The sequence below is a fragment of the Pleurodeles waltl genome, chromosome 10 (assembly GCF_031143425.1).
Source record: "Pleurodeles waltl isolate 20211129_DDA chromosome 10, aPleWal1.hap1.20221129, whole genome shotgun sequence".
In the NCBI taxonomy this organism is placed as follows: domain Eukaryota; kingdom Metazoa; phylum Chordata; class Amphibia; order Caudata; family Salamandridae; genus Pleurodeles; species Pleurodeles waltl.
This window is the reverse complement of record NC_090449.1, coordinates 933077918-933090812: the sequence shown is the minus strand read 5'-3', so window position 1 is coordinate 933090812 and position 12895 is coordinate 933077918. Positions and strand designations below refer to the sequence as shown.

General features: G+C 48.0%; 1 protein-coding gene across 1 annotated transcript in view; it reads right to left on the bottom strand.

The window, feature by feature from the left end:
• Window positions 1-12895, bottom strand: part of COL28A1 (collagen type XXVIII alpha 1 chain) — a 407146-nt gene that overhangs the window by 246390 nt on the left and 147861 nt on the right. Inside the window, exon 15 of the mRNA XM_069211728.1 lies at window positions 7610-7678. Coding sequence (XP_069067829.1) covers window positions 7610-7678 — 69 coding nt within the window. The remainder of the gene's footprint in view (window positions 1-7609; window positions 7679-12895) is intronic.

The window sequence follows — 12895 nt, the reverse complement described above, 5'->3', positions numbered from 1 at the left end:
TGCCAGCATTGCTGTCACGGAGAGGAAGTTGCTACTCACTGTGAGAGCATTGTTTCCTTTGTTTCCCTGCCTGCATCTCCGCAGGCAGGGAAACGGAGGAAACCTCCGCTCACAGTGAGGGAGAACTGTTCGAGCTGTTAAAGCTCCTGCCAAGTAAGAGCAAACAGCTCTGTCCCAGGGGTGGGCACCCCAGAACATAGCAGGAGCTGGCGCTGGGGTAGTGGTGGTCCACAGGGCTATCAGTGAATCCTTGAGGGGGCGGTGTGGGCGCTCAACTTAAATAGCCCTGGGGAGGTGGTGGTCCTTGAGGCCTAGGGGTCTGAAACGGACCCTATCTGCTTTAAAAGAAATGTGCCCCGGGGAGGTGGTGGTCCTTGGGTTGCGGGGGCGGGGAAGCCACGCAGCCCCCCCCCCACATACCATATTACATTTGCCCTGGGGAGGTGGCAGTCCCTGGGTTGGGGGGTTACCGTGAATCCTCCTGCATACCATATTACATTTGCCCTGGGGAGCTGGTCGTCCTGGGGCTGCCGGGAGCCCCGCCTACCATATTATATTTGCCCAGGGGGGGGTGGCATCCCCAAGCCTGTGGGGGAAGGGGCTGCATGACCCCCCTGCACAAAACTAAATCTTCACCCCAGGGATGTGGCAGTCCCCAAGGTCCCCCTGCATAACATATTACATTGGCCATGGTGAGGTGATGGTTCCCCGGGCTGTGGGGGCCACGCGGCCCCCCACACACTTCTAAATCTTTGCCCCAGGGAGGTGGTAATCCCCAGGGCTTTGGCAAGCCCAGGAGGGGGCCCCATGTGTCCGCCTCCTTATTTTGTGAATGCCCCCCAGACTCGGCCCACCTGGGAGCTTCATGAAAAGGGCTGGAAACTGTGTTTTTTTAAAAACATCAGAAAAATCTGCAGATCCGCTGATTTTTCCAACGTTTAAAAAAATGCTTTTAAGCCCTGGCGGGGTTCATCTGGGCCCCCAGCACCAGAGCTAAGGAGTCAGGGTGTCCCTATCCTGGCCCCTTTCTTTTTTTTTTAACTGTGTGACTGCTCTCACTTGCAGAAAGTGAAGTGTTTGCTCTGACTTGGTGGGAGCAGTCAAAGCTCCCGCCAAGTTAGAGCAAACAACTATGTCCTGGGGGTGGGCACATATGGGCCATCTGTGGCTCATCGAATGGGGCCCTCCAACGTAAAATAGTCCTGAGGAGATGGTGGTCCTCGGGCCGGGAGTCCACAATGGACCCTCTTCACTATTTTAGTTCAGGCCCTGGGAGGTGGTGGTCCCTGAGGCTGCGGGGGGGGGGCTGCCTGGGGTGCACGCCCACAGCATTTTATTTGGTTCAAGCCCAGGGAAGGTGGTGGTCCCCGGTGCTACAGAGGGGCCACATGCCCCCGCACTGCATTTGATTTCAGCTGCGGGGAGGTCGCGGTTCCTATGGCTGTGTGGGGCTGTGCAGCCACCCGCATTATATTTGATCCAAGCCCCGGGGAGGTTGAGGTCCCTTGCGCTGCAGGGGTGCTGCTCGGCCCCACACATTATATTTGATCATTATAAATAAAGCCCCGAGGAGTTTGCGGTCCCTGGGGAATCAAAATGCCCTAGTAGGGGGGGGCCCGTGCTCCCCCTACTTTTTTCAAAATGCCCCCGAGGCCTGGCCCACTCAAGGGCTTAATAAAAACAAGCTTCTTTTAATTTTATTTTTGTCATGAATTTGCAACGTCATCACACGCATTCTCAACTTTTGAGAGTACTTTGGATTTGTACATGCTGGAAGCCGCACCAGACACCACACGACACTCCCATACTGGCATCTCGGTATCAGTGGCACTTATAGAGTGTAGCAATCACTACTGGTCATTTATAGCTAGTATTGTTTCCATTGTGTGACAAATCTCCACAAAACTTTACAAAAAACTGATACGTTTTCACTGGTTTGTGAATGAAAAGTTTCTGTGTCATTTATCATGTGGGGCCCACATAAAAAAAGAGTGGGCGGGTAATAAAATCCTTTTTCTCCGTTCATTTTTCCATAGGAATTTTAGACACAGATACAGCCCAAACCACTGAATGAATTTACACCAAATTTGGTAGAAAGCTAGATTTAGGTGCAGAAAAGGTGCTTTATGTGACCTAGGGCCAGATGTAGCAAAGGTTTTTCCCCATTCTGTGTCTATGGGAAAAAGTGTTTGTACATATGGCCCCTAGTACAAACCTATTCAGTAGTTTTTTTAAACAATTAATGCTAACAAAAATTGTGTATCTAGGGATGCGAAGCCTCCACAGATCCGACAGATCTCGAGCTGAGAACTGAATGGCTGCCACCACATCAACCAGGAAGTGGTGACAGCCATCTTAGGACTCAGGGCTCAGTCTGGAGCGCTAAAAAACACAAAAAGAGACAAAAGGGGCTGGGGGGCAAGGAATACCCTGACCTCCCTAGGCCTGCCTGAGGACAAATACATTTTGCTTTTAATTTTGCTGCAAATTTACAGATATGTGAATCTGTGGCAAAAATCAAAATAAGAACAAGCCCAGGCTCTGCGCTTGTTTAAATACAAACTCCCCAGGGTAGGTTAGGGCCCTGGAGGTGACGCTTGATTTTATTTTGGGGATTAGGGCATGTGGCCCCTCCCTCAGTGCTGAGGTGAAAAAGAAGAGAGAGGTGCATGCAGGCTCCCTCTCAAAGCCTAATTAGGCCCCAGGGACCCCAATATCGGAGCTGCGTAATTATATAAAGGGAGGAAGCACGTTGTCCCCCCCCCCGGAGCCTAATTAGGCCCCGAGGACTACATCCTCAAGGCAAAAATGTAAATAAAATGGGAAGGTGGCTATGCACCACCCCTCCCCAAGCCTTAAAAGTCCCCAGGGACCCTTGCAGGACCGTTGGAGTAATTAAAAGGGAGGGAGGCAGCACCACTCCCTTCATTAGCCTTTAAAGGCACATGTACCTCATCTTCTGGGGCCAGCTAGGTGACAATGTGCTAGGGACCACAGTCCTGAAAAACAGTAGTTGCTCTGACCACACAAGCTTGGGCAGGGAAACATATGTTTGCTCCTACTGTCGTAAGGACCATTTTAGTAGCCTGGTTGAGCTACCCTGTCTAACTTAGTTTTAAGGCTTGTGCCCTAGTTTACTAATATACAGAATTGTATTCATATTTTAGTGAACCTGCTTTTAGCGTTTGCTTTTACATATTTTATCAGCTGCTTCTTCTAGGGGGGCAAAGTTGATACTGCACATTTAATTAGCCTTGAACCACGTCCCCTGTAATCCTTGTCCAAGGCATGTACACACAGTACATGATATGCTAACTCATGTTGCAAGCCCAGGCGCCAGCTTCTATCTCTGAGACACAGCATTACATGAGAACTGCCGCCCAAACAATGTATGGGTCATTATATAAACTACACTTGGGGCCAAAGGAGGTAGAGGGCATTCCAGTCATGCCCATCCTGGGACGCATACCACATGACAGACAGGTTTGCAGATGCTGGCGCTGATTTCTCAGCCTCCCGCGAGGATTGCCATCTGCACAACAGGCAGACACCTGCTATTCGATTCAGGTATGGGGCAGGGCTAAACCCTTCGGTCAGGTAAAACAGAGGATTACAATCACTTATGCTCTCAGATCTAGACGCAGTATTTTGGTAGAGAACCTCTAGACTTTCTAGAAACACACAACATGGTGAGGTGTTCTTCAGTTTGGCTGTAATGTTGATTACTGTGCTCTGTTTCATCTGTCTAATTATCACTGCACATGCTCTTTATACCATAATTCGATTGCTTGAATAAATGCATTGAAATCCATTTTGCTTCTTACGTTTCACCTTGGCATGTATGAGTAACTGAGTGAAAGGGGTACAATCTGCTTCCACGACTTCCATGAGGAGTCAGAGTATCATACTGAGAATGACATAATCCCTTTTACCCAACCAGGTTTGGTGGTCAGGGAGAGGCACTGTGAGCTAGCCAGGAGTTAGGCCAACAGCAATCATGCGGCGTGGGCTGCACATAGTCTCCCACGCTCGGTGGTTCTTCCATCCTAAACATGCAGTCCTATTACCAAATGGGAACTGCACAATACAGTCTGGCAGAAGATTTTTTAATCTCACGCAAAATGGGAGCTAACATGAAAGTCTGCTACCCGTTGGCAGAAGATTTAGACATGCTCCCGTCTGCTGGGAGCAGATTCCTGTGCGTATTCTACTGCCTGCAGATCTGCAGGCAGGGAAAAAGAATACAGGGAGGGAGCAAGTAGAAAAGAGATGCTCCCTCTGAGCAGTTGCAATGCTGACTCCTGCACTTTGTGGGAAGCTGGCAGGGGCCCTGGGAATCCCCCACAGCCCCTAAAGTTGTTCTTGGATGGGCACCAGGGCTGCAATCTATATTTAAGGCAGGACACCAAAGGATGAGGTCCCCAGGGCCATCATAAATCAGGGAGGGGCCATGCTGTCCCCTTTTTTAATGAGATTTGGACCCAGAATATGGGGTCCCCAGGGCCTATGAATACTGAATACTCAGGGAAGGGCCCTTTCCCCTCTTATTGCCAGTGACCCCAGGAAATAGGGTCCGAGGGCCTGACAAGGCTTGGAGAAGGGGGGCTGCATGTCCCCTTCCCATTTGTTCAGCAATTTGGCCCTTAGGGATGGGTACTAGGGCCTATTATGGCTCTGGGAGGGGGTCTGACTGCCCCCCTCCCTTTTTGTTGAATTTGGCCCTAGGGTATGGGTCTCTGTGACCTATTAAGGCTTGGGGAGGGGGCTTCACACTCCCCTCCCCTAATATATATGTTTCATCCCCAGGAGATGGGGTACCTGGGGCCCAAAGGCCACCCTACCGTTGTGTCGCTAAAGACTGTGTGTGGCATGGAGTTGGCAGCCTGTGGGCAAGTTGGCTACCTTCCAGTGGCTACAGGCTAGGCCCTGCGGCCAACCGCCTACCACACACAGCCAAACACTGTGCGCAGTGTAGGTTTAGCTGCTTGCAGATGGGTTGCACACAGTGACCAGTCCCATGCTGTGCATGGCCAAAGGAGTTGGCTGCCTGCCAGGAGGTTGGCCAGAGAGTGTGGCCATAAGCCAAACCCCTTCAGCCAACCTTGAAGTATGGGTCGGCTACCTGCAGGGGGTTGGAAGCAGGGCCTGGCCATCGGCCAGCACCTGCAGCCTACACCCCACCTTGCACAGGCAAACGCAAAGGCCGTGCGTAGCAGGGGGTTGGCTTTACATGTGTAACAAAACATTACTTTACATTAAAAAACTTTAAAAATCACAGAAAAAAACAAAGGTTAAAGTAATATAGTTAGGTGAAATTTTCAGTAACAACATAACATTTTAAATGAAAAAAAAAAGAAATTCACAATTTTTTTCATCAAGGGCCAAAATACTTTAGAGAGGAGAGGGGCCACGCAGCTCTCCTTCCCAAGCCTCATTAGGCCCTGGGGACCTCATTCCTCTGGGCCTTTTCTTTAATTATGGGAGAGGGGGGAAATGTGGCCCCTCTCCCTAGCCTTATTAGGCCCTGAGGACCCCCATGCCCCAGAGCTGTTTTTTTAATAAAAGGGCAGCACCCCCTCTCCCTGAGCCTTGTTAGGCCATGAGGAACCCATCCTTCAAGGTCCTTACTTAAGTTTAAAGAGGATGGCGCCACATGGCTCCCCTACCCAAACCTTGTTAGACCCTGGGGACCCCATCGCCAGGGCCCTTTACTTTAATTAAAGGGGAGGGAGGCCACATGGCCTCCCTCCCTGAGCCTTGCTAGGCTCTGGAGACCACATCTCCCAAACCTATTACTCTAAAAATGGGTGGAATGCCTGTCCAAAGCCTTATTTGGCCCAGGGGACCCCGTCTTCTAGGGCCACTCATATTTAGGGAAGGGGTTGTACGTGGACCCCCTCCCCAGGCCAATTTCAGACCCAGGGATCCAATTCCCCCGGGCGTCATGCATTTTTCAGGGGGAGCGGGGCACACAGGCCTCCTACCAGGGCTGCTTCTTATCCCCAGGGACCCCATCCTCTCGGGCCCACACTGTGAAAGACGGGTACACTGGGTGGGCACCAGAGCACCCACCTTTCAAAACGAAGGCCTTGGGGTGGGATCTCGGGGTCCCCGTGGCTCCATCCAGCTCCTCTCATGGAAAGAGAGCCAGGGCTAGAGGGTCTGGGGAGTACTACCCTGCCCCCTTGTGTCTTTTTTTTTCATTTTTTAGGACTTGATAGCGAGTCCTGAGTCCTAATATGGCTGCCACCACTTCCTGGTTGAGGTGGTGGCAGCCAATCGGATCTCAGCTTGAGATCTGTCGGAAACCATGGAGGCTCCACACCCCTATACATAGCAAGTATTTGAGCATTAATTGCTCAAAAACTACTGACCAGATTTACACCAAAACACAAAAAGCACTCTTTGCGGACCTAGATCTAGCTTTCTGCCACATTTGGTGTAAATCTGTTCAGCGGTTTAAACTGCAGCTGTGTCTAAATTTCCTGTGAGATAATGAATTGGGAAAATGTGTTTTAGGAACCCCCTTTTTTCGCAGCCCCTGCTTCGCAGATCACCCCAAAACTTTCCATGTGCAAACTAGTCAAATAGTAGCACTTTTTCATGGAGATTCATAAAACTGCGCTAAAGTTATTAGCAACACAAAAATGCATTTCTAACGGAAATTTACCTTATTTTTATCATTCTTGGCAAAGGCATCTGTGTAGAAATAGCATGCATGGGGAAAGGCTGCGTGGTAAAGGCAGATGCATACTTTTATATAACGGGATATGCTTAAAATGTCTGTTAATATCATATCGCATGTTTAACAAACTGTAAAGCTATTCCTTCCTTCCTACATGTGCATTATTTTATGGACAGCACTAATTATTCCAAATTGTAATAAAATTTGTTGAAAAACAGAAGTAATGGATTCATGTTATGGTAAGCATATATTTAATTGTATTGATACTGAGCCAAAGTACAAAAAAACTATTTCAAAATGTGCTGCGCCAAGTGGTAATGTTTACTCTAAACTAGACAACATGCCATAAATTATTCAGTTTACCAAGCCTCTAATATCTGTTTGACTAAGTAATATTTGTATATATACATTTTGAAAAAAAAAACACTAATTTATGTCACGCCACCATTACATGAATTTTATTTTCCAATTGGCGCTTTTCTTCCATACATAACAACACCAAATTCAACAAGAAAGGGCTAATGGTGCCTTGCAGGAGTGGCAAGCAGTGCTTAATTTGTGTTTACTGTTTCCGGTGCTGAGCTCCAGCACCAGCACCAGCACTTATTTTCGAGGGCCGGCGCTTATTCTTCTGCCTCAAGCATGTGCTGAGGGCAAAAGACACACATGGGAAAGACGGAGGAAGAGAAATACGAAAAAGCGTCACAAAGGTAGAAAGTAGAGAGCTGTAGAGTGAGCTGAAGGGGCAGGGAGTGGCTTTTAATGGATTAAAGAGGCTCAAGATGGCTTCAGAATTACGCTGCCTCAGTATTCTTTGTTCGCACAGTTAAATGCAGCAGCAGCGTTTTTAAGAGGAGGGCTTTGGGCACCGGCACGTTTTTATTTACAAATTAAGCACTGGTGGCAAGTCCTGTACTATCTTACCTTATCACCTTTTGCTGCTGGGCCTGGCGATCCAACAGGGCCCGTTGGCCCCTCAGACCCTTTTTCACCCTGAAATATAAGGAAATGTGCGTTGACTGGATTGAAAGGAGATATATCCTCACGGTATGTAGCTGCCGCCAGACACACTCAGTTCTAATATTAAAACGTACCCATGAACTACTCATGGTCGGAAGACACGGTACGTGTGCACTGTCGTGTGAAACACCTGTCCTAGGGCTTACAATGCTTGCTATGAGGCACATGTGTTATGAGAAAAGAGCAAACACATGTTTTCAGTCAGTAAAGTGGCCAATGTTATAAACAACACTGACACGTTTATCTACAAAACCTTGGCGACAGCAAGCAAGTTTGCCGGTCCATTAATCACTGGTGACTTTCCAGAGGTTAATATGGGCGAGGTCCAACGAGCTGTAAATGACGACACACAGTGATGGCTACATCTGTCTGGAATTTACACTAGCTGCTTCACAGACCTCTCACCTAGCTGTGCCTAAACTGTGCATTGTGTACACTAAGCACCTACGTTATTACAACTAAACAAACATTGATCACTTATACCTCTTTTCCGAATCGTTTTCTCTAATCTTAATATTTTCATTTTTATTTTCTTGAAATGATTTTCCTTCCTAACCACAAAATACAAATAGGGAATATTGGTGTTGGCATCACTGACACTTGGATTATTCAGGCGTAGGCAAAATGTAAGTTAGATGTGCAGCATGGTGTGGGAAAAACATTTCAAAGTTATAATATAACTGCACGTGTTCCCCTCTATAGATGCCCCCCCCCCCCGGAACACCCACTTCGTGGACATTAAGGGTATTCTTTTTTTACAGATAATTTGGGGAAAGTGCACGCATATAATTCATGCACACGTTGAAGACCTATGAAGGTTTAACTTGACTTTACAAAAGGCTCCATTCCTCTGCGAAATATTGCCAATCAGATCTATGCCTAAAGTCAAAACGGCTTCTTAATGAAACTTTTTATTCCACTGTATGAAAGGCACCTCGCAGGTTGCATTAAAATAGTTGGAACAAAACTATATGAAGGACTTCGTTATGAAAGAAAGGTTAATTTTAAAAATCTGGTACTGTATGATTCTGGAAACAATATATTTAAGAACACTGTTTAATCCATCCCGATAAGTCTCCTTCATGTAAAAAAAATCCCTGCTGTGCCTTTTCAAGCTCTATGTAGGAAAGTATGTGGATTTATACAGCATGCACCCCTCTACAAGTAATCACTCTGATCTTCATTTCCCTCTAACAAGGACACCGTCTGCCCTCCTTCTCCACTCCCTAGCCTCCCCTCCGTCTTGTTTGTGAGGAGGAACGGGCCCTATTACTCTCCTCTAGTCATCCTGCTTCTTAAACCTAAGTCGGTTCCTCCCACCTTCCTACTCAACTATGTTTAGGTTGGTCCTTTAGTTCCGACTATACCCTAGTGCATCTCTTCCTATACCCTAGAACTTCTATTCCCACCAACATCACAATACCTCTACCCTGCTTGTACTACTAGAACCACTACAGCACCTTTACCCTAGGGTATCTACCTTAATTTATACAGTAGTAACTATACCATGACGTATTTTGTGATACTGCTTCTATTCATATACCCTTGTGCATTCAGTACTGTTAGACCTGACAGCCTTAGGGTAGTCACCCCTAACTTTTTGCCTGCCTCCCTCCTCTTTTTGGATACTGTTTTTGCTGGTTTTTAGACTCTGCGCACTTTACCACTGCTAACCAGTGATAAAGTGTATATGCTCTCTCTCTGTAAACATGGTAACCTTGGATCATACCTGATTGAACTATTTAATCTACTTATAAGTCCCCAGTCATGTGCACTCCAGGTGCCTAGGGCATATAGATTAAATGCTACTAGTGGACCTGCAGCACGGATTGTGCCACCCACTTAAGTAGCCCCTTTTCCTTGTCTCAGGCCTACCATTGCTAGGCCTGTGTGTGCAGTTTCACTGCCACCTCGACTTGGCATTTAAAAGTACTTGCCAAGCCTAGAACTCCCCTTTTTCTGCATATAAGTCACCCTTAATGTGTGCCCTGGGTATCCCCTAGAGCAGGGTGCTGTGTAGGTAAAAGACAGGACATGTACCTGTGTAAGTATATGTCCTGGTAGTGTAAAACTCCTAAATTCGTTTTTGCACTACTGGGAGACCTGCTCCCTTCATAGGCTAACATTGGGGCTGCCCTCATACACTGTTGAAGTGGCAGCTGCTGATCTGAAAGGAGCAGGGAGGTCATATTTAGTATGGCCAGAATGGTAATACAAAATCCTACTGACTGGTGAAGTCGGATTTAATATTGCTATTCTAGAAATGCCACTTTTAGAAAGTGAGCATTTCTTTGCACTTAAATCCTTCTGTGCCTTACAATCCACGTCTGGCTAGGTTTAGTTGACAGCTCCTTGTGCATTCACTCAGACACACCCCAAACACAGGGTACTCAGCCTCACTTGCATACATCTGCATTTTGAATGGGTCTTCCTGGGCTGGGAGGGTGGAGGGCCTGCCCTCACACAAAGGACTGCCACACCCCCTACTGGGACCCTGGCAGACAGGATTGAACTGAAAGGGGACCTGGTGCACTTCTTAGCCCCTCTTTGAAGTCTCCCCCACTTCAAAGGCACATTTGGGTATAAAACAGGGCCTCTGCCCTACCTCATCAGACACTTGCTGGAGAAGAAACCGGAACCAGAAACTACATCCTGCCAAGAAGAACTGCCTGGCTGCTCAAAGGACTCACCTGTCTGCTTTCTACAAAGGACTGCTGTCTTGCTGTTGCCCTGCTGCCTTGCTGAACTCTTGTCTGGCTGTGAAAGTGCTCTCCAAGGGCTTGGATAGAGCTTGCCTCCTGTTCCTTGAAGTCTCAGGACCAAAAAGACTTCTTCCTTTCACTTGGACGCTCCGTGCGCCGAAAATTTCGACGCACAGCTTGTTTCGCGGCGAGAAAAACGCCGCACACCGACGCTGATCGACGCGACGCCCTCGGGACGATCGAGACTTCGACGCACAACCTCGCAAGGACAAAGCCGCTCGACTTTCCAGGAGAAATCGACGCGACGCCCACCGTGAGTGCGAAACTTTGACGCACGGCCTCGCAAGGACAACGCCGCCCGACTTCCAAGGAGAAATCGACGCGACGCCTGCCGTGAGACCAAACTTTCGACGCACGGCCTCGCAAGGACAACGTCGCCCGACTTCCAAGGAGAAATCGACGCGACGCCTACCGTGAGATCGAAACTTCGACGCGCAGCCCCGCAGAACGACGCGCAGCCGGAAAACAAGCAGGAGAATCCACGCACAGACCCGGGACATCTGGTAATCCCCGCGATCCACAAAAAGAGACTGTCTGCGCGCCGGAAAACGACGCCCGACTTCCCCGCGTGGAAAAGGACGACGCAAGTCTGTGTGTGCTGAGGAGAAATCGACGCACACACCCCTTTTTCCACGCATCTCTTCTCCTGTGGCCCTCTGAGGAGATTTTCCACCAGAAACCAGGTACTTTGTGCTTGAAAGACACTGTATTGCATTCTAAAGACTGAAGACACTTTATATCACTTCCCTGTGATATTTCTACAATTTTCCATTGCAACTTTATTCTCTTGGACCTACAATTATCCTGATAAATATTATATATTTTTCTAAACACTGTGTGGTGTATTTTTGTGGTGCTATATGGTGGTATTGTATGATTTATTGCCCAAATACTTTACACATCGCCTTCTAAGTTAAGCCTGACTGCTCGTGCCAAGCTACCAGAGGGTGGGCACAGGATAATCTTGGATAGTGTGTGACTTACCCTGACTAGAGTGAGGGCTTTTGCTTGGACAGGAGGTAACCTGACTGCCAACCAAAAACCCAATTTCTAACATTGGTGATCAGCGGTGAGGATAGGACTTGTATTTGTGCAGTGACATACAGTAGCTAAGTATTTCACTACCTACCCACAGTTGAAGGTCAACTTGGTTTTTATCTCTTTTTGAAAATCCGTTTTTTCCTGACAATTTTCAAAAACTAAATCCTCACTCAACATGTCTCTGACTGGGTCTCAGACAGGGGACTTTGACCTAGTCCAGTTGGATACATACACGGTCAAACAACTAAGAGGATTCTGCAGGGCATTAAGGGTACCCACCCAAGGGGCCTCCAGAAAGGAGGACTTTCAAGTGGCGCTGAGGGCCTGGGCAGAAGCCCATTTAGAGGATGATGAGGAAGAGGAGCCAGAAAATGGCCCCTCAGAAGGATTTTCACTATCTATGGATGGTGTTACCACTGCAATTGTGCACCCTTCCAGACCAGGGAGCAGTGTCTCCATGCAAAGCCTGACCGCAGAGGAAAGGAGAGAGGAAAGGGAGTTCCAATTGCAAATGGCAAAACTGAAAATTGAGGCACAACAGGAAGAGAGGAGGGCAGAAAGAGAAGCCAAACAAGCTGAGGCTGAAAGAGCAGCCAAACAGATTGAAGCTGAAAGAACAGCCAAACAAGCAGAAGCTGAAAGAGCAGCCAAACAAGTGGAAGCTGAAAGAGCGTTGGCTGAAAAGAAACTATTGTTGGCTCATGAACTGAGTCTCAAGGAGCTGGAGATCAAGGCAAGACAGTCTGAATCCAGCAATAATGGTGGCAGCATACAGACAGGACCTGCTGGAGAAAAGAAGGTTCGTATACCCAAAAATGTGGTGCCCAGTTTTGTGGTGGGAGATGACATAGATAAATGGTTAGCTGCTTATGAAGTTGCACTAAGGGCTCATGAGGTTCCTGAAGGGCAATGGGGGGTAGCTATGTGGGGTTATGTGCCGCCATTGGGGAGGGACACACTTCTCACATTGGATCCACCGGATCAAAACACATACCCACTCCAGAAAGCCACTTTACTTGCCAAGTTTGGGCTGACCCCTGAGGGATACCGTCAGAGGTTCAGGGACAGCACCAAACAAACCACACAAACATGGGTAGATTTCTTTGATTTCTCTAGTAAGGCACTGAATGGATGGGTGCGGGGCAACAAAGTAGCAGATTATAAAGGTTTATATGACTTGATCCGGAGAGAGCATATGCTTAATGTTACTTATACCGATTTGCGCCAGCACCTAGTGGATAGTAAGCTGACTGATCCCAGGAAGCTTGCTGAGGAGGCGGACCTCTGGGTTAGCACCAGAGTGTCCAAAAAGGTACCTGGGGGGGACTCCCACAAAGGTGGTCAGGGTTCCCAACAGAAGAAAGAGGGGGGAGATAAACTTACAGAT